The sequence below is a fragment of the Palaemon carinicauda genome, chromosome 16 (assembly GCF_036898095.1).
Source record: "Palaemon carinicauda isolate YSFRI2023 chromosome 16, ASM3689809v2, whole genome shotgun sequence".
Classification (NCBI taxonomy): domain Eukaryota; kingdom Metazoa; phylum Arthropoda; class Malacostraca; order Decapoda; family Palaemonidae; genus Palaemon; species Palaemon carinicauda.
The window spans coordinates 3,626,309-3,647,911 of record NC_090740.1 but is presented as its reverse complement, the minus strand read 5'-3'; the positions used below and the strand labels follow the sequence as shown (position 1 = coordinate 3,647,911).

General features: G+C 39.5%; 1 protein-coding gene across 3 annotated transcripts in view; it reads right to left on the bottom strand.

The window, feature by feature from the left end:
- LOC137655626 (ectonucleoside triphosphate diphosphohydrolase 5-like) overlaps positions 1-20,848 on the bottom strand; it is an 89,210-nt gene extending 68,362 nt beyond the window's left edge. For 2 of the 3 annotated variants that reach the window (XM_068389539.1, XM_068389540.1), the window contains exon 1: positions 16,537-16,677. In XM_068389539.1, the coding sequence (XP_068245640.1) occupies positions 16,537-16,662 (126 nt within the window). In that variant the 5' untranslated portion in view covers positions 16,663-16,677. Of the gene's footprint in view, positions 1-16,536; positions 16,678-20,677 lie in introns of those variants that run through there. The other variant, XM_068389542.1, reaches the window with a different exon arrangement.
- Between the last annotated feature and the right edge of the window lie 755 nt (positions 20,849-21,603).

Here is a 21,603-nt window from a genome sequence, read left to right as displayed (position 1 = left end):
ACAAAATGTCTTCAACTTTAAAACTTATTATGTTCCAAGAAGCTGTTTGTAAGTTGAATTTTGTTAAATTGTGGCCTAGGGTAGGATTCACCTCACTCACATGCCTAAGATTTTCAACAGCAAAAGTCAACAAATAATCCTGTTTCCTATTGAAAATGTTGTCTTGCTTACTTTATTAAATAATATAGTATTGATTACAGTATTTCATTATAAACTTTTGATACAATATCCCTTTTACCCCCAAAGGACGTACTGGTACGTTTCACAAAACTCATCCCTTTATCCCCATGGACGTACCGGTACGTCCTTGCAAAAAACTGCTATTTAAATTTTTTTTTGCATATTTTTGATAATTTTTTTGAGAAACTTCAGGCATTTTCCAAGAAAATGAGACCAACCTGACCTCTCTATGATAAAAATTAAAACAGTTAGAGCAATTTAAAAAAAAATACTGCAAAATGTGCTAGAAAAAAATAACCCCTGGGGATTAAGGGTTGGAAATTTCCAAATAGCCTGGGGGTAAAAGGGATGTCTGAGATATAAGATTTCAGTTGGATTTGTGTTTGTAAGTTGAGGATCTGTAAATTCAAATGACAACCATAAACCCATCACTCATGCATAACCTAATTCACAAATATAGAATAATTCAAAGTAGAGTATATCACTACCCGAGAGTTTTGAGGAGAGTTCTTGGCGATCAAAATAACCAAAGAATCCAAGACTTTCAGGCTACAGGGGTTGTGTATGTTTTTTTCCATTCCTTAGAGATATAGGCAACCTTGTGCTCATATAAGAAGGAAATGTGGACTATTCTTTTCTGCATAGTGTGATGACATGTGCTTGGGGGTTCACTCCCCATTGTAGCATCTGGGTGACTTTTCTAGTTGTAATCTAGTTGAAATCGAGTATACATTTTTTATATAAAGTAAACGTTGTCATTGTATTTATAGATGTATATTTCCAACCTTGATATTCTTTCATTTTTACTATTACAGGAATAGTTTCTCTGTTTTCTATGTTATTTCTATTTACCAATTGATACGGTACACCACTCCATCAAGGAGTGGTACTTCCTGCTCAATCGATGGATAGGTATCTGAAAATATGCATCCTTCATATGAACAGTAAATAAGTCCCCTCTCCAGAAAGCGGCACGAACTGTGCTTGCCGTCTCCATCTTGAACAAAGTTTGTAGAACAAACTTCTTCAGAGGAAAGAGGTCAAAAACCTGTCTCAAAACTCTTGTTGACTTCTCAACCAGGAACAATTGACTGCAAAAGCTAATAGACACTCATTGACTCCTCCACCCGGAACAATTGACTACAGAAGCCAATAGACCTGTCTAGGAAGACTTCTACTGTTGAGTGTCGGATCCCTTTATCATCAATGCCATCACTTAATCGATAAACAATGGAGACAGACACACCAAAGCATCTTGCCAATGTTCTAACCCATAATGCTCATGTTCTGTCTTACGAGAGACCTAGCGGAGGTAGCAGGAGCGTGAGCTCCCATACCTGGTGCCATGAAGCCTATATGCCTACCTGCTGAGTCATAAGCAGCCATTTCCTGGCCCTTCCTTATCCTAGCTTGATGGAGAGGAGGTTAGGGTGCTGATCACATGTATATATGGTCAGTCTCTAGAGCACTGTCACTGTCCCTTACCACTGCCATTCATGAGCAACCTTTAAACCCATTCCAGAGTCAAGTTTTGCCATAGAAAAACTCCTCCCACGCAGAGGTATTGGTCAACGTGTCATGAGACTTGATACAGTTAGTCATCTTGTGCCTCGGCAACTCCTGCCTCCTATTATGAAGGCACCCACTGCTTTTCAATCCTCCGAAGAGCGAGAGAGAGGTCGAACCTCCATGAATGGAAAAGAAGTGTGGCACTCTTTATTCCTACTGGCAGTGCCTGTGCTCATCCTCATAAGAAGAGATCAATGGTAGCGGATGCTAGTATTACAGGATAAAAGATAAATAGATTCTCGAAAAACCTTTGTTACAATAATTTTTATTTCTTCTAACTATACCTCTTGGGTATTACAGTGTGTGCCCATAATTACGAGAACTGAGAACCAGGAGCTAATGAGTGTGCTCTTTCTTGTGAGAACTGAAAGCCGGCAGCTAGTGAGGGTGCTTGTTCACAGGAGAACTGAACACCGGGATATAGCGTATGTGCTGGTTCTCGTGTGAATGGAGCGCAAGTAACGGATGCTAGAGCGGGTGACAACTCTCTTGAGAACAGAGCACATTTAACACGTGCTCATTCTTGTGGAAACTGAGCACATTACAGTAACAGGTACGTGAGCTCCTTCCCAGAGTGACGATTGGCCTAATTGGGGAAGGTTCATTCCCAGTACCTATCATATTACTTTGCAAATGAGGCTAGGGCATACGGCCTACCCTGACCACAAGGGGAAGGTTCATAGTACCGTACTGTTTCTGCCAATGGGCAGAAAAGAGCAATCGAATGCCTGTCCTACTTTGGGAAGGGACCTTGATATCAACCATGCGAGCAGGATGTGGCATCCCAGCAACTTGAAGGTAACCATCACCTGAAGAAATAGCAAGTTTCGGCTTGCATAGTTCTCGATTATGGCTACCGCTTGCATGTTTCTCCATCACGACCAGCGATCACAGTTGCAGAGTTCCCGATCACGGTTTTTGGAGACCTCGTGGGAAACGATTAGGGAAAAATAACTGTATGGAGTGTTGTCTTGCTGGGAGAGAACACAATCAGAATGCTCCAGTGAAGACAAAACATGATTGGAAAAGCAAGAGGGAAACCCATCACGTGGTTTAAAGATCTAAATAGCTCACAATCATGGTTGCCTGCCGATCACATGAAACCAACATTCTGTGACCCAGAAGTCACGGAAGAATACGAGAACCACGTACCGAAATGAATTTATAGGGAAGGTAACGTTGCCAATATGTAACCTCTCACCTTGCTTACGAGATGAAAATGCGCAACGGTCGTTCTCCCGAGACAATACGGTACGGTTGTGAACTGTCACTTCCATGTGTAAGCAAGGAGAGATTGGTCATGGATGTTCTCATCACTCGGCTGGATAATATGTTTCCAGCACATGCTGTCACTCCCACACGTATAAAGGGAGAGATCGGTCAGAGGTGTCTTCGTGACACGGCTGGGCAAGAGGTCAAACCGAGATTGCTCAAGCTGTGATGGAAAGTTTATATATACCACAGGTATACTGGAATGTAGCATGCTGACCGTTAGCACATGGAAATCACATGCATGATGATTATGGTAGGCTCATTTTTCTTCTACCTACACATACACTGAATAGTCTGGCCTACTCTTTCCACATTCTCCTCTGTCCTCAAACACCTGACAACACTGAGATTGCCAAACAATTCTTCTTTGCTCAAGGAGTTAACTACTGCATTATAATTGTTCAGTGACTATTTTCCTCTTGATAAGGGTAGATGAGACTCTTTTAGCTATGGTAAGCAGCTCTTCTGGGAGAACACACTGAAATCAAATCATTGTTCTCTAGTCTTGGGTAGTGCCATAGCCTCTGTAACATGGTCTTCCACTGTCTTGGGATAGAGATCTCTTGGTTAAGAGTACACTCAGGCACTCTATTTTATCTTATTTCTCTACCACTTTTTTTTAAGTTTTTATAGTTTATATATGAAAGATATATTTCAATGCTGTTATGGTTCTTAAAGTATTTACTTCATTTTAATTATTCATTACTTCTCTTGTAGTTAGTTTATTTCCTTGCTTCCTTTCCTCACTGGGTTACTTTTCCCTGTTGGAGCTAATGAGCTCATAGCATCCTGCTTGCCAAACTAGGATTGTAGCTTAGCTAATAATAATAATAATAATAATAATAATAAAAAAAATGTTATTTTCATTAGTAAAATAAATTTTTGAATATACTTACCCGATAATCATGTAGCTGTCAACTCCGTTGCCCGACAGAATTCTACGGGAGGGATACGCCAGCTATCACTATACTAGAAGGGGGTGTACTCACAAGCGCCACCTGTGGCCAGGTACTACAGTACTTGTTGTTGACGCCACCTCACTTTTTCCTCGGTCCACTGGTTCTCTATGGGGAGGAAGGGTGGGTCAATTAAATCATGATTATCTGGTAAGTATATTCAAAAATTTATTTTACTAATGAAAATAACATTTTTCAATATTAAACTTACCCGATAATCATGTAGCTGATTCACACCCAGGGGGGTGGGTGAAAAACCAGTGTACAAGACTAAAGGATAGCTAAGTATCCCGTATTTCATATAATCAGTTATCCACAATAACAATGAAATAATAAGTACCTGGTAAGGAAGTCGACTTGAACCGTTACTCTGCCTTTAATAAGATCGTCTTCCTTACTGAGCGCAGCGTTCCTCTTGGAAGGCTGAATCAACTCAAAGGTGCTAAAGTATACAGGGCTGCAACCCATACTAAAGGACCTCATCACAACCTTTAACCTCGGCGCTTCTCAAGAAAGAATTGACCACCCGCCAAATCAACAAGGATGTGGAAGGCTTCTTAGCCGACCGTACAACCCATAAAAAGTATTCAAGAGAAAGGTTAAAAGGTTATGGGATTATGGGAATGTAGTGGCTGAGCCCTCGCCTACTACTGCATTCGTTGCTACGAATGGTCCCAGGGTGTAGCAGTACTCGTAAAGAGACTGGACATCTTTGAGATAGAATGATGCGAACACTGACTTGCTTCTCCAATAGGTTGCATCCATAACACTCTGCAGAGAATGGCTCTGTTTGAAGGCCACTGAAGTAGCCACAGCTCCCACTTCATGTGTCCTTACCTTCAGCAAAGCAAGGTCTTCTTCCTTCAGATGAGAATGTGTTTCTCTAATCAGAAGCCTGAATAGTAAGAAACTGAGTTCTTAGAACTTGGAAAAGAAGGTTTCTTGATAGCACACTATAAGGCTTCTGATTGTCCTTGTAAAGGTTAAGACCTTTTAGATAGTACCTAAGAGCTCTAACTGGGCAAAGTACTCTCTTCAGTTCATTCCCCACCAAGTTGGACAGGCTTGGGATCTCGAACGACTTAGGCCAAGGACGTGAAGGAAGCTCGTTTAGCAAAAACCGAGCTGCAAGGAACATGTAGCCGTTTCAGATGTGAAAACAATGATCCTGCTGAAGGCGTGGATCTCACTTACTCTTTTAGCTGTTGTCAAGCACACGAGGAAAAGAGTTTTTAATGTGAGGTCCTAAAAAGAGGCTGATTGGAGAGGTTCAAATCTTGATGACATAAGGAACCTTAGGACCACGTCTAGATTCCAGCCTGGAGTGGACAACCGACGTTCCTTTGAGGTCTCAAAAGACCTAGGGAGGTCCTGTAGATCTTTGTTGGTGGAAAGATCCAAGCCTCTGTGGCGGAAAACCGCTGCCAACATACTTCTGTAACCCTTGATCGTAGGAGCTGAAAGGGATCTTACTTTCCTTAGATATAACAGGAAGTCAGCAATCTGGGTTACAGTGGTACTAGTTGAGGAAACTGCATTGGTCTTGTACCAGCTACGGAAGACTTCCCCTTGAGACTGATAGATTCTGAGAGTGGATGTTCTCCTTGCTTTGGCAATCGCTCTGGCTGCCTCCTTCGAAAAGCCCCTAGCTCTTGAGAGTCTTTCGAAAGTCTGAAGGCAGTCAGACGAAGAGCGTGGAGGATTGGGTGTACCTTCTTTACGTGAGGTAGACTTAGGAGGTTCACTCCTAGAGGAAGAGTCCTGGGAATGTCGACCAGCCATTGCAGTACCTCTAAGAACCATTCTCTCGCGGGCCAGAGCGGAGCCAACCAACGTCAGCCGTGTCCCTTTGTGAGAGGAGAACTTCTGAAGTACCCTGTTGACAATCTTGAACGGCGGGAATGCATACAGGTCGAGATGGAACCAATCCAGCAGAAAAGCATCCACGTGAACTGCTGCTGGGTCTGGAATCGGAGAACAATACAACAGGAGTCTCTAGGTTATCGAGGTAGCGAACAGATCTATGGTTGGCTGACCCCACAGGGCCCAAAGTCTGCTGCAAACATTCTTGAGAAGGGTCCACTCTGTGGGGATGACCTGACCCTTCCGGCTGAGGTGATCTGCCATGACCTTCATACCGCCCTGAATGAACCTCGTTACCAGTTAGCTTTCGATCTTTAGACCAGATGAGTAGGTCCCTTGCGATCTAGAACAACTTCCACGAAAGAGTCCCTCCCTGCTTGAAGATGTAAGCCAGGGCTGTGGTGTTGTCAGAGTCCAACTCCACCACTTTGTTAAGCTGGAGGGACTTGAAGTTTATCAAGGCCAGAAGAACCGCCAACAACTCCTTGCAATTGATGTGAAGTGTCCTTTGCTCCTGATTCCATGTTCCCGAGCATTCTTGTCCGTCCAAAGTCGCACCCCAGCCCGTGTCTGATGCGTCCGAGAGGAGACGGCGGTCGTGTTTCTGAACAGCCAAAGGTAGACTTCCTTGAGAAGAAAGCTGTTCTTACACCACGCGAGAGAAGACCTCCTCTCTTCGGAAACAGGAACTGAGACCGTCTCTAGCGTCATGTCCTTTATCCAGTGAGCAGCTAGATGATACTGAAGGGGGGGGGAGGTGGAGTCTCCCTAACCCGATGAACAGGGCCAGCGATGAAAGTGTCCCTGTTAGACTCATCCACTACCTGACTGAGCATCGGTTCCTTCTCAGCATGCTCTGGATGCATTCTAGGGCTTGGAAGATCCTTGGGGCCGACGGAGAAGCCCGAAAAGCTCGACTCTGAAGATCCATACCCAAGGAGACAATGGTCTGGGATGGGACGAGCTGAGACTCCTCAAAATTGACCAGGAGGCCCAGTTCCTTGGTCAGATCCATAGTCCATTTGAAAATCTCCAGACAGCGACGACTTGTGGGAGCTCTTAAAAGCCAGTCGTCTGACGGAGCCGGACACAAGATCATGGTACTGCTGCACAGTCTGTGAACTGTCAACCATGGGCAAGCGAGGAAGTACAGTGACAACCCGAATCTGTCTAGACTGTCTGGGTCGTACAGACAACTCCTTATCGGGTTGCTGAGGTTGCCGCACTGCGTTACAACAAGTCACTTCTGCTGGTTGTTGAACGTCTTCCCCGTGACACAATGACTCCGTAAACAAAAAATCCTCTAACAAGGACTAAGCTTGGACTGCATGTCTTGCAACACAGCTCAAGGTCTATGGGAGCAGGTGTGGTAACAGACGGGATTAGCGACTGCAGTGGAACCATTACCTTCCCTGGAAGCATGTTATGCTTAAATAAAAGTCCATAGGAGGCTACGCAGCTAAAGGCTCCCTCCAAATGACAGAGTCCTCAAGGGAATATCAGAAGGAGGGAGAAAAGAACTTTCTCATCTACAGGGACCATATCCTAGAAAAGCTAAGTTCTCTCAGTGAGGGTTTCACTGGTGCAAAAGCAGCAGACTAGAAGGCAACGTTATGAAACTGCTTGACAGTCTAGTGAGTTGGCAACAACCAAAGATGTGTGACTGGGAAGCATGCGGTAAGGTATGCAGAGCATGTTGTATGCAGAGTATGCTGTATGCAGAGCATGCTGTATGTAGAGCATGTTGTATGCTGAGCATGCTGAATGCAGAGCATGCTGTATGCAGAGCATGTTGTATGCAGAGCATGCTGAATGCAGAGCATGCTGTATGCAGAGCATGTTGTATGCAGAGCATGCTGTATGCAAAGCATGCTGTATGTAGAGCATGTTGTATGCAGAGCATGCTGAATGCAGAGCATGCTGTATGCAGAGCATGTTGTATGCAGAGCATGCTGTAAGCAGAGCATGCTGTATGTAGAGCATGCTGTAAGGTAAGCAGAGCGTGTGCATGGCGTTTAACATTTCTCAGAAATTCCATGACCAGTGCTAGAGTGCTTTATGCATGCTTGCATGGGGTTTTAATATCAACATAATATTAACCTTACATTCATAACTCATGATTCATATTTTTGCCATATTTTGCGATATTGTTAAAAATATATTGCAAGGAATACAAATATATTTTTATAAGTAATACAAATAACCTCCATTATCATAATGTTTGACAATGGAGGTAAGGTAAGCTGAACAGCAGAGTCAGAACGAGCTGGAACAACAATAGTTGTGGTTTCCTCTTCAAGACTCTGTTGAGGGAACACCTGAGGCTCAGTCTGCAAAGGCTGATCAGCAGAAGGTAGGCTCATGGGTGGAGGAGGCTGACTCCTGGCATGAGTGGCTGAACTCAAGGGTTGCGCTTGCTGAGTGGTTGGCGGATGCGCAGTAGCAAGTTCCTGAGGAACGAGTTGAGGTTCCTGCGGTGTGAGCTGAGAGCGAAAAGGAAGTGGCTGCGCAGAACGCAGTAAAAGTCTCGCAAGTTGAGGCTCCTGAGGCGCAAGGCTAAGGTGTTGAGGTGCTTGCCTTGAGGAGGGTTGAGCTCGCTGCAGCGAGAGCTGAGGAGACTGACTCATGGATGGGAGAGGTTGTTGTACCTCAAGCGAGTGTTGCCTCACTGGTGGAACAGCAAGTGGAAGCGGAGGAAGAGAGGTATAAGCCTCCTGTTCCCATTGCTGAGGTTGCCTTAAGGAAGGCGGAGGGAGCTGCACACCACTGGGATCAGTAAACTCATAACGTGGCTCAACATCGTACGCCTGGCAGGCGGGGCTGCGGTCAGGCGGAGCGAGCGCAGGCGGAGCGAGCGCAGGCGGAGGCGCAACCTTCTCAGCCCGACACTCACGCATCAAGACCGAAAGTTGTGACTGCATGGACTGCAGTAGAGTCAACTTGGGGTCGGCAGACACTAAGGTCTGCTGAGGTAAAGCCTTAACAGCAGAGATCTGTTGCGGCAGAACCTTACTCCTCTTAGGCGGAGTGCATTCAACTGATGACTGCGGGGAGTCAGAGCTAACCCAATGACTGCATCCGGGTTGTTGAACTCTAACTTCGTACGTCTGGCATAGGTCTGGACTTTACGTTTAAGAGGTCTTGAGACCTGAGACCAGCGTTTTCTCCCCTAAATTTTTTCTGCAGACGAGCAAAATAAGGGCTCAATCGTCTGCGGGTGGGAGTGACGATCTCGGTAAGACACGCCCGCAACCACCGAGGATACTTCTGTGCGCCGATCAAGGCCTGCTGAACCCTTTTGCCCTTCGACATTGCTTCTCCCCTGGGCTTGGGAGCTTGCAAGAGGTCCCGGACCGGGAGGACGACTGGCGCGCACAGAAGTACCCTCACGCACTAATCACTTATCACTTTGATTTTCTGTTTGCACTTATTTCACTGAACTCGAAACTTTAAGTGGTTTGTACCTGAAACACGCAATTCTATCCTTTCTCAAAAGTTAGTAATTGCGAAAACAGAATTACAATGTAACAGAAAAATCTAATGAAAGATAAATAATTCAGTGGCTGGAAAGAGACTAAACACTAGATCACTCTAGAAACGTTTACCTTCTTCCCCTAAAGAGACTAGGGAGAAGAGCAAAAACGATAACAACGTTACTCACTTGAATGAAACGTTTATCCTCCTCTTTCTCCCTCCGTCTCTATATCTCTCTCTCTCTCTCTCTCTTGACTTAGAACCTGAGAGAAGAGCCCAATCATATATATCGTTAAAACATATTATTGTTAAAGGAAAAAACTGAAATATTTCCCAAAATGAAAAGTTCCTTTATTAGGATTAAAACCATTAAGTTAAGAAAGAATGAACAAAACGCTAGACACGGTTACTCTTACTGCAACGTGAAACTGTGAAAATTCTTTCTCTATCGTAACGATAGAGCGCAAGTTGAACGTTCTGAACGTCAACAACTGCAGAGACGTTAGTTCAACTTTGAAAACAGTACGAGACTATCAAAGAAAATCTTTCAAAGACATTAAAATAGCATAATATGTTAACAGGTAAAACCGAAATGACGGGCTCAAAGTTAATTAACTTCGGTACCAAGAAAAGACCGCCTACTATTAGGAAGGTCGAATATAAACAAATATAAAAATTAATTTTAATAAGTTTATAATAAAAGGAAGTTAATCGAAGAGGCCTATAAGAGGCGGAGAGATATAAAATAAATCTATAACTTTTGTAAGCAAAATTAAGAAAGAGAGTCTATACTCTCTTAGACACCAACACTTCCGTCTAAGGGAAGGGTCGGCCATTTAAAGGTGAAAGAGAGTTAATACTCTCTTCGTCACCATAATAAATCAAATTAATTCCAAAAGCTAACTAAGCTAATATAGAAGTTTCCAGTATAGCGAATAGCTGCAAATTTAGAGAAATACTTCACCAAACCGTGAACAATACTCCAAAATCATAAGCGTATCCAAGAACGTCTTGCCGGAAGCACGACAGAGGAAAAAGTGAGGTGGCGTCAACAACAAGTACTGTAGTACCTGGCCACAGGTGGCGCTTGTGAGTACACCCCCTTCTAGTATAGTGATAGCTGGCGTATCCCTCCCGTAGAATTCTGTCGGGCAACGGAGTTGACAGCTACATGATTATCGGGTAAGTTTAATATTGAAAAAATAATGTGTAAAGGGGAAAAAAGGAGAACGCAAATTTAGATGCATGGACTGACAGCAGATATCACTGCTTCCCTTAACTATGGTTTTGCCCTTTTATCACCTATCCAGAAGCGAGACGATTCAATCAATTCTCAACATCCAATCAACCAAAGGTGATGTGTACTATACAATATTAAGCCGGCAATATGGACAAAAAATAAGGGCTAAAAGTTTTTTCTTCTGCAACTGTAGTAATAAAGCATTCGCCTGTAGTTCAAAAGTTCTTGTTAGTAACTATTTATAGGTAAAACAGCCAGCTTATATTGTAATATTAATGATAACATTTACAAAATGTCAACATACTGTACAAGGAATGAGAATTGAATGCCAAGTTCAGTCACATGGAAAACAATGTCACTTCAACCCCATAAAATCAATGTTGGGACTGATGCCAAACAGGTGAAAGGGGAAAATCATATCTTAAGATTTACACCAGAGAAAATTAATACGTTTTAAATATTCTCGACCTTGAATGAAACGATCACTCGAGAAAAGAAAAATCACTAATTTCTTGCACATCTTAAATAAAAAAAAACTCATACATGCGATGCAATAAATTTATTCAGAAAATCTATAATATTAAAAAAATAATGTAAAAAATCTTATCAAGTATAACTGATTTATAATACTGTATACATCAGTAACACTATTATCCTAAAATTTAGGGGTTTTTATATTACAGATAACGTCAGTAGGCAAACATCTTTTCTGCTAAATAATGTATACAATTACTAATAATGGCAGAGCAAAAGGGCAAAGATACATAAAAAAATTTAAATATATTACAGTAAAATTAATATGCTTGTGCCACAAAGAAATGACCATTGTTTGTGGTTTAAAAATAACCCTATGAGAATGTGCAGTCAATGGATTACCTTAGCACATCCTTGGCATGCCTTCAATTGTGGGATGGTAAGGGTATATATATCTCAGATTTTTAATCACTAACCTAGATCTCGAGTTCCATCTCTATGCTTTTACTTATTCAGGATATTTGATCACCTTTGTTCTACTATTGTTATGGTTTTGATTATTATTAATGTAGTAGTACCAAAATTAATTATCATTTTCTCCTATTATTATCATTACTAGGAGAGGAGCACTCCAAAATCAAACCATTGTTCTCTAGTCTTGGGTAGTGACATAGCCTCTGTAACATGGTCTTCCAATGTCTTTGGTTAGAGATCTCTTGCTTAAGGGTACACAAAGGCATACTATTATATCTTGTTTCTCCTCTTATTACTTTGAAGTTTTTATTCTCCTGTTATTTTCAAGTTTCTTATAGTTTATTCATGAAGGATTTATCTTAATAATATTGTTCTTAAAATTCTTTTGTAGTTTTTCCTTTTTTCCTTTCCTCACTTGGCTATTTTCCCTGTTGGGGCCCTTGGGCATAATTATAGCGTCTTGCTTTTCCAACTAGGGTTGTAGCTTAGCAAATAGTAACAACAAAAATAATAATAATAATAATAATAATAATCATAATAAAAATAGCTAAGCTATAACCCTAGTTGGAGAAGCTGGATGCGATAAGCCCAAGGGCTCTAACATGGAAAAATAGCCTGGTGAGGGAAGGAACTAACAAAATATATAAACTACAAGAAAAGTAACGAAAAATTACCGTAAAATATTTTAAGAACAGTAACAACATTAACAACAATGTATTACAGTATTACTATCATACATATAACTTCAAAGATGATATGTAGATTAGCCGTGCTCAACTTAGAATGCTTCTTCGATCATTCCCTTTTCTATGTGATAAAGATCGCAGTATTGTAATCATTTAATGTAACATACTTTAGTGCACTCATACAATTTATTAAAGGATAGACTTCTTAGGGCAGGCTTTTTCTCCTTTTCTCTAGAAAGGCTTATTAATTTTCCCCACATAAAAAAGGATAAATTTCAGTATGCAAAGTGATTCCTAAATATTCTGCAACATCTGATATATTGCCATCACCAAAACATTGAAAACCTACTTTCCAAGGTTCCTCTACACCCTCTACATACAAGAACCTGAACAGATAGAATAAATACTATACTCCATTTCTTTTAGCGATGCATATTTGCACCGACTCGCGGCGGTGCCCTTTTAGCTCGGAAAAGTTTCCTGATCGCTGATTGGTTAGAATTATCTTGTCCAACCAATCAGCGATCCGGAAACTTTTCCGAGCTAAAATGGCACTGCTGCGAGTCGGTGCAAATATGCATCGCTAAAAGAAATGGACTATAGTGAAAAAAGTTATTCCAACTCCTTTACAAAGCATTCCGAGTATGTGCATGGTCTACTCATTCCAATACTCCGGAGCAATTACATAAGAGTTAGAGTATGTACATATAGAAATTCCTCGACTTACAAATATTCGGAGATACAAACACACATCCGACTGAAAATAACAAAGACAAAATCAAGAAATACTGTAATCAAACAATATAATATCATTCAATACAGTAAGAAAAATGACATTTGTAATAACCAGATATCTATTTCATATAAAATCTGATTATTTGTTGACTTTTGTAGCTGGAAATTATTGGCATGGGGTTCAGGTAAGGCATACTCTAGGCCAAAATTTAACTTACTAACAGCTTCTTGGAACCAATTAGCCCTTTTAGCCCCAGGCTCTTTGGAAATTTCCAACCCTTAACCCCCAGGGGGTTATTTTTTACCCAGCACATTTTGCAGTATATTTTTTTTAAATAGCTCTAACAGCCTTAATTTTTGTCATAGAGAGGTCAGGTTGGTTTCATTCTCTTGGAAAATGCCTGAATTTTTTTCAAAAAATTATCAAAAATATGAAAAAAAAAAAATTTATAGCATTTTTTCACAAGGACGTACCGGTATGTCCATGGGGGTAAAGGGATGGGTTTTGTGAAACGTACCAGTACGTCCTTTTGGGGGTAAAAGGGTTAAGTTTTTAAGTCAAGGACCTTTAATTTTACCTAACCTATTCTTGAGCTGTCTCGTTATGGTATTATCAATTACCTCAGATGATAGTATATTTCAAAATTAAACCATCCTTTACAGTATAATCCAATAGCTGTAACCTTCTTATATTGATATGACCACGATGTATATTTTATGACCATAGTGTAATTTTGAGTTAGTACGACCATGACTTAGTTCAACATTGGTACCATACAGTATATGGTCATATAAAGTATATCTTTACATTAACATGATCATTATATACCTCTCGAAACAAGACCTTTGCACCATTGACACCGCTGGTGGTGCCAAGGAGAGTCACCATTTTCATTTCCTTGAAGCAACAGACATATGGAAAAATAAACTCTTCCTAAACATCACCTAAGAATTTCTTTCTGTTTACAAGCATCACATAAGCCTGTGTATAAATGAAAATATCTCACTGCCAAGACACACCTAAGATTCATGCCATCAAAAAGCTCCAAGGTGTACAGTAACTGTTAGTGTGTGATACAGGATACAGGAATGTACGAGACCATTTTACCAAACTGCCAGGATTACTGTAAATATGATCAGTCTCTAGGCAATTACCTTGTTCCTTGCCTATGTCACTCATGGATACGTTTTAAACAAGGATTTGTCAAAAACTTTTAAGGCCCTATACAAAGAAAGGTTATGACCCGACTCCAATCAGGCCATGGATGACGATCATGACCTGGAAGAGATTGGAGTGTTTCTCCATTGCTGACTGCCTCTGAGGTATAGGAGTCCTTCAAGGACATGAAACCACAGACAGTAAATGCCTGTGGTCAGACAGCATCTCAAATTTTAATGGATAGGGTCCGGACAATGCCTTTAGCAAGATAGTAAATATAGTGGAATTGGCACAGAGTACACAGAAAATGATAGCCAAAATCTTCCAGAAAGTGGGCAAGAACGACGACTTGGAATTGCTTGAAGGGCATGATGTTGAACTGACTGAGGAGGGCCTTGTTAAATTAGTTCACTCATTTGAGGAAGAAAAAAATATTACAAAAGCCAAGAAAGGAACAGGGCATCACAAACAAGAAGTTGTGGGAGGTATTACACCAGATGAAGTATAACATGATATGTTGCAAAGGCTGTTTGTACGGCGAATTTTGATCTAGGGTAGGCCTAACCTGACTCCCATGCCTACAATTTACAGCTACAATTTGTACTGTTTCATATGAATAAATGCACAAAGGGTCGCACTGAGATTAAGGAGAGCGTCGAGATATCGCGACGCGACCAGAGAACTTACTGAGGGTCGAGACCCAAGCTAGCACGCTCCCTGACCCGGGCTTAGCCTCAGGGCACGTATCAATCCGCCTGAGGTTAGCCCTCACAGAAAACGGAAGAAAGGTAAACTACACAAAACTCTGGTCGGATGGGAGGAGATCCCAGGTACTCCTAAGAAAGTAGTTTGAGGTAAGTACTCCGTGTTGGAACAGTTACATATTGTTTTATTACTCTCTTTTTTTATCTTATTATAGCATACAAACTTTTGATACAATAAGTGAGACATGATTTCAGTTGATTTGAGTTAGTATCTCCGAATGTCTTTAGGTTGGGGACTTTCTACAAAATATCAAGGAGGAGACGAAGCACCCGAGAATAGTTTCACCATTATCTTTAATCCGTGAAGGAAACCTCCCATCCTAGATTTCCCTAAACCTTGGTCCTCTTCTCTGACCCCAAGTGGGTTGTTGCAACAATGAAGATACATATTTTACAGTATTTTTACACCTCTCTTGAGATATGTTTACAAACAACTTAACTTTGCAAAAATTAACATTTTTTCCAGGAAAGATTTAATTCTATACTTTTTGTACAGCAATGATGACAAGTCCATTTAGACTGCTGTACAGTTGCCATTCTCTTCGAGGTATAATCGTAAATGTATTCCTATAATGTTTTTTTTTAGTTGTAGGTACCTTGAAGATACTCTCCATAGTGTTTCCGTAATACCGTGACCTCATTTAATCAAGTACAGATTACATTAATAGTCACTACAGTAGAGTACCGAAACATACTGTACACATATTAAATATTGTTAAAAGATTTTTTATTGAGCATGGTCAACTTACTGCCCTAAAGTACATGGGAACCTCAGAATGACAGTTGAGTTGGCAAGGGAAGGTTTGCCAGAGTACAGTAAATCTTTCAGTTTTGACAAATCATTCATTACCAATATGCCGGTATTTTGAAGTCTGGTATGAGAGCTGAGTTATTGTGAGAATACAGCGGGCTTGGTTAGGGGGAGGAGTCAATTGTGTGAAAACAAGAGACTTGATAACGGCAGTGAGCATTTACTTAGTGGAAAAATCAATAATTTACTGACATGGAATGTGCAGGTATCTCTGTTACCTAACAGTAGTGAATGACAGGGAATGACTGTACTTTGTTAAACAGTATTTCAGATTGTTTTTAGATACTCCTAAAAAAAAAAAAAAAAAGTACAAGGGTTTGTCTTTTAGGTGGGAAAAAATCACTATTAATTCTTGTAACTTTTTTCTTGGTCCCCTAAACTTCTTCACTCTTCAACAAACTCACCCAACACCTTTTACTTTGCCTGAAGACCTACCAGAGTGAGGTTCGACACCCGCTCTAGCTTGATAGTTTCTTGCAGTGTATACAACCTCACCATCCTTGTGAGCTAAGGTTGGGAGGTTTGGGAGAGAATATAGGTTTACCTGCTAAGTCATCAATCAACTATGCCTGTCCCTCCCTGGTTCTCACTAGGGGGGAGAGGGGGCTTGAGTGCTGATCATATGTATATATAGTCAGGCTCTAGGGCATTGTCCTCCTTGGGTAGTGTCACTGTCCCTTGCATCTGCCATTCATGAGTAACCTTTAAACAGGAATCCCTATAGGCCCTACACTATGAGTGGTTTAGTATGTGAATCAAATACTGTAGTACAGTTAAATTACTCTGCAATATTAAATAAAAGATATATCAATGAAGTGACTATAATGATTCAATATGAGAAATAAAAAACTAAAATGTTAAATGAAATCAAAACCATACCATTTCTATATCAACAAAGAAAGCTTCGCCAGTGTTATCGGTGAGAGGGGGCTTTTGTATGCTATTCACCAAGGATGGCTTTTGAACACCACGCATCCGTAAGCCATTACAGTCGCTTTCATTCATAATTTCAGTTCGGTTGAACAAAATTAAGTTATCAAATCCACAAGCCTCGGTTCTTTTTTGTCAGCGAGAGGTCAACGGCAAACAAAATTTTAACTGAACTTTTATATTTTTCAAAGGAATGAAAAACTTATAAGCAACAAGATTGAACAACAATCAAATTACGACACAAATTAATACTGAAATAACAATGAAAAATAGTTTTCCAAATAAAAACACTAATATACAGTAATTAAATAGGTCACTTTACACCACAGCAAAACTATCTTCAACAACAATTTTAGATTTAAAAGGCAAGATTTCAATATTAGGATTCACTACTGAAGCAAATTCGCAAAACTACAGCACTGAGTGAAGAAACTCCAAACAGAACACTTGCTGACATGAGCAGGTGTAACATGTGTCTTCAACACTTGCAGCTCAAACAAACACCTCCCAAAGATATACTGTAATTATAATGTAACAATACATAATTCTTACATCAATTCAATTTGAATGACTGGCTGAATACAATTGAGAGAGAGAGAGAGAGAGAGAGAGAGAGAGAGAGAGAGAGAGAGAGAGAGAGAGAGATAAACACAATGTAATTGCTATTAATAATACTGAAAACTGATAACTAATTTTCAGCATTATCAGCATTTAACACGCAAGAAAAAAGTAACAATTATTACAAAGTTTCAGCAATTATTTTTATTAAAGCTAAATCAACTTGGCAGCCACATTAAAACCCTAAGTTGCCTTACAATGTCTATCAAACCACAACACAAGACCCAAGTAAAACGTTAAATAATTCAGAGTATCAATTTACTGACCAAAAGGCTTTAAACTGAAACCATTTAAGGCGATGATTGCAACTTCCAAGAACTAGAGACTGCCGGCCATCCCCAAGACCCTAATACAGTATCCTGTTTGTTTCCTGCTTTCATCAACATCGAGACCGACAGAAGGTCTGCGTTGTTCATGACCATACACTCGATAACATTGACGCCGACCACGCAGCTCTAGCAACCAGTGTATGCCATAGCCAGCAGTGTCACGGCTTGACACGTAGGTCCGATCTGAACCCTAAAGCACAGTCGATGTGAATGTCGCAGCCGAAAGCACACCACTTCTTGCCATAAGCCAAGCACTCAGTCCTTCAAATGTGCCAGGGTGGATTTCCTCTATGGATCTTCTCCCCACAGTACCTGCAGGTGACAGCCTGCTTCTTGGCATCATTCGTGTCTGCTCGCTGTGCCTCGCTCTTGGCCTGGATGTCTCGAAGTTTGTCATGGTGGTACAGTACTATAGGCCATTTCTTTTAGCGATGCATATTTGCACCGACTCGCAGCGGTGCCCTTTTAGCTCGGAAAAGTTTCCGGATCGCTGATTGGTTGGACAAGATAATTCTAACCAATCAGCGATCAGGAAACTTTTCCGAGCTAAAAGGGCACCGCCGCGAGTCGGTGCAAATATGCATCGCTAAAAGAAATGGACTATACAATGTTTGGTTTCATTATAGAACAGTCCAATAGTAATTAGGACATTGTAACTCCCATGATTGAATAGATCTTCGCAAATACTTTAGTTTGAATCCCATATACTACTTGCTGAAAACTCTATTTAAGAAGTTACAGATATTAATAAAAAATTCCCGTTTTCCTCCTTTTGTCATCTTTGCACACGCCACAGGAGCCTCCTTCCACCCGCTAGTTCAGAAAAACGCTGACAGGTGGTGCTTCCGTCGTAAGTTACTTGTTCGAACAAAAAGGCCCCAATGCTTTATAGTCTAAATCTGTTATCTAATTTCAATATTGGAATACTGTCTACAATATAATTATAGCTCTTATTTTATTCATCATGTTAATAATGAAGTTAGGCCAGAAATGTGTGATGGATATATTTAGTCTGATAATGGGAAAGAAAAGCCAAGTCCATGTTCGAACAGGGGCTGGAGCGTGAAGCAAAAAATCACTCCTTTGTTAAGTATGCATTCACACCTTTGATAAGTTTGTATAATTGATAATTGACACCGAAATATTAGCCCATAGGCCTAATGCACTTAGGGAAGCTTGTTCCACCTGCCAAAACATAGAAGCGATGAGTTTATGTTTAATCACGAGCAAAACTAATAAATAGTTAGATTAAACGAGTAAGGAGGTACAGGCACTTGTAATACAATGAACAATGCTATGAATGACTCCATAGAAAATGGAATGGAAAATCACGTTTTCTATGCATCTGGAAGTCCTGGCAAACAAATGCTCCTGTGTTTTGACCATGTTTCATTACTTTTATTCGGTTGTGATTACGCTAACTGCTTTATTATTACGATGACTAAATTTTTATGATGATGACGACTGGCATAAACAATAGTTAATTTAAATACCATACAACTCAACTGGTACATGGCATATTTTAAGGGGTTTCGAACGTAATTGATGACAATATTTAGTGCAACCCATACCTTTACAGTTATGATAGTCGACCCACCTTAACTCAAACATTGAAATGATTATCAAAAAAGGTCAAAACATCACAAAATACTGTGTAAAGCAGTCTTACTTTCTACAAAACTTTTCTTGCACTGTTCTCTAATTTCACCCAATGTATGAGAGTAAGGAGACAATGTCCACCATAAAACCAAAGGGGACAACCCCCAAAATGAGTAGGGTTGGGTTAGGTTCCAAACCGCGAGGTTTCTCGATGGTAGAGTACCAGTAACAGTGAACGGGCAACTGTTTAGCCTACCTGAAATACTAATAAAATCCATAAAGTTCACTAATATACTTGATTAGGGTAGACATGTTAGATATATTTAATCTGATCATTGGATGTGGACGCCAAGTCCATGTTCGAACAGATGAGGGAGCGTGAAGCTAGAACTGGCCCTTTGTTAAGTGTGTATTCAGTATTATCATTATTACTTGCTAGGCTACACCCCCAGCTAGAAAAGCAGGATGCTATAAGCCAAGGGGCCCCAACAGGGAGAATAGCCCAAAGAGGAAAGAAAACAAGGGAAAATTAAATATTTTAAGAACAATAAAATAAATATTTCCTATATAAATAATAACAACTTTAACAAAACAAGAGGAAGAGAAATTAGATAGAATAGTTTGCCCAAGCATACCCTCAAGCAAGAGAGCCCCTTCAAGTTTGTACAATACACCGAAATACTAGCCGACAGGGATAACGGGTGTAGTGAAACATGTTCCACTTGCCAAAACTTGAGAGCAACGAGATGGTGTTTAATCGTGAGAGAAGCGTGCATATGGCAGAGCAAAACCTAAAAAATAATTAGCTTAATTAAGTAAGGAACTATTTGTGATACAAACGTAGCCATGAACTCCATAGATAATAGGATGGAAACCCCCATTATCTATGCTTCCAGAAATCCTGTGAATCAAAAGCTCCAGTGTTTTGACCGTGTCTCTTACTTTTAATCGGTTTAATTAGGGTATCTTTTTTTTTTTGTTACAATGACAGGTTTTTCATGAAAATATCTAGCAGGAAAAGTTTAAAATAGATGATTTAAATATCAACCCATTTACACAAGTACTCTATATTCTATGATGTTCCAAACATAATTAATGACGATACCTAGCGGAAAGCCATCGCTTCTCAGTTACGTTATTCGAGCCCCCTAACTCAAAAATTATTGATTTCCGCCTGGAATTGTTTTTAAAAACATTCAAAACATCATAAAATACATTGAAAAGTAGTCTTATTTTCTACAAAACTTTTACTGCACTATTCTATAATTTAGCCAACTAAATATATAGGCCAGCTCTCTCATTAATACACCAGTCCTTATAACGTACGTCAATAATTTGACCGGTTCATAGATTAAAAAGCCTCAACAAGAAATATTTTACAAATTATAGAGCTTGCAAACAACAAAATAATCAGTAAACAAAAACCCGTGAAGGAAAATTAAGAATGGCAGACCCCAACATGATTTGTTTACATTAGGCACGAAGGCCTATGATGACACGGGGACTTAAGTCCACCAACCTTCAATGACCTAAATAACAATTACCTTTCTGTATCTGACTCCCTCCATGAGTTACAGGTGTAACCAGAAAACACTTGCGTTATGTCACGAGGTATAATTACCGGAGGAATACCGGTAACCTGAGTAAACGTACAGGTATAACTGATCGCTGGCCGTCACCGCTCTGCTGCCATCGTGCCAGTGGGATCGTTCGCTGTAGATGATTTCGATCAGTAGGTTTCTAACTTAAAAACATATTTAGAAAAATAATAAAATAAAATTGTATTTTTTTATATTATAATGTTTATTCAAAAATATAAAATATAATTCGTAAAGGAATATTTCTTTATAAAAGAAAAAAATGTGGCATCGTTCGCTGTAGATGATTTCGATCAGTTTGTTTCTAACTTAAAAACATATTTAGAAAAATAATAAAATAAAATTGTATTTTTTTCATATAATATATATTATAATGTTTATTCAAAAATGTAAAATATAATTTGTAAAGGAATATTTCTTTATAAAAGAAAAAAAATGTGTTGATAAGATGTAATTGAAGTTTCATAATCAGTGTGTTTCTAACTTAAAAACATATCTAGAAATATAATAAAATAAAATTGTATTTTTTTTCATATTACAATATATATTATAATGTTTATTAAAAAATGTAAAATATAATTTCTAAAGGAATATTTCATTATAAAAGAAAAAATGTGTTGATAAAAAAAAATTGTAATTTTTTTCATATTATAATGTTTATTCAAAAATATAAAATATAATTTGTAAAGGAATATTTCTTTATAAAAGAAAAAAATGTTGATAAAATGTAATTGAAGTTTCATAATCAGTGTGTTTCTAACTTAAAAACATATTTAGAAAAATAATAAAATAAAATTGTAATTTCTTTTTATATTATAATGTTTATTTAAAAATTTAAAATATAATTTGCAAAGGAATATTTCTTTATAAAA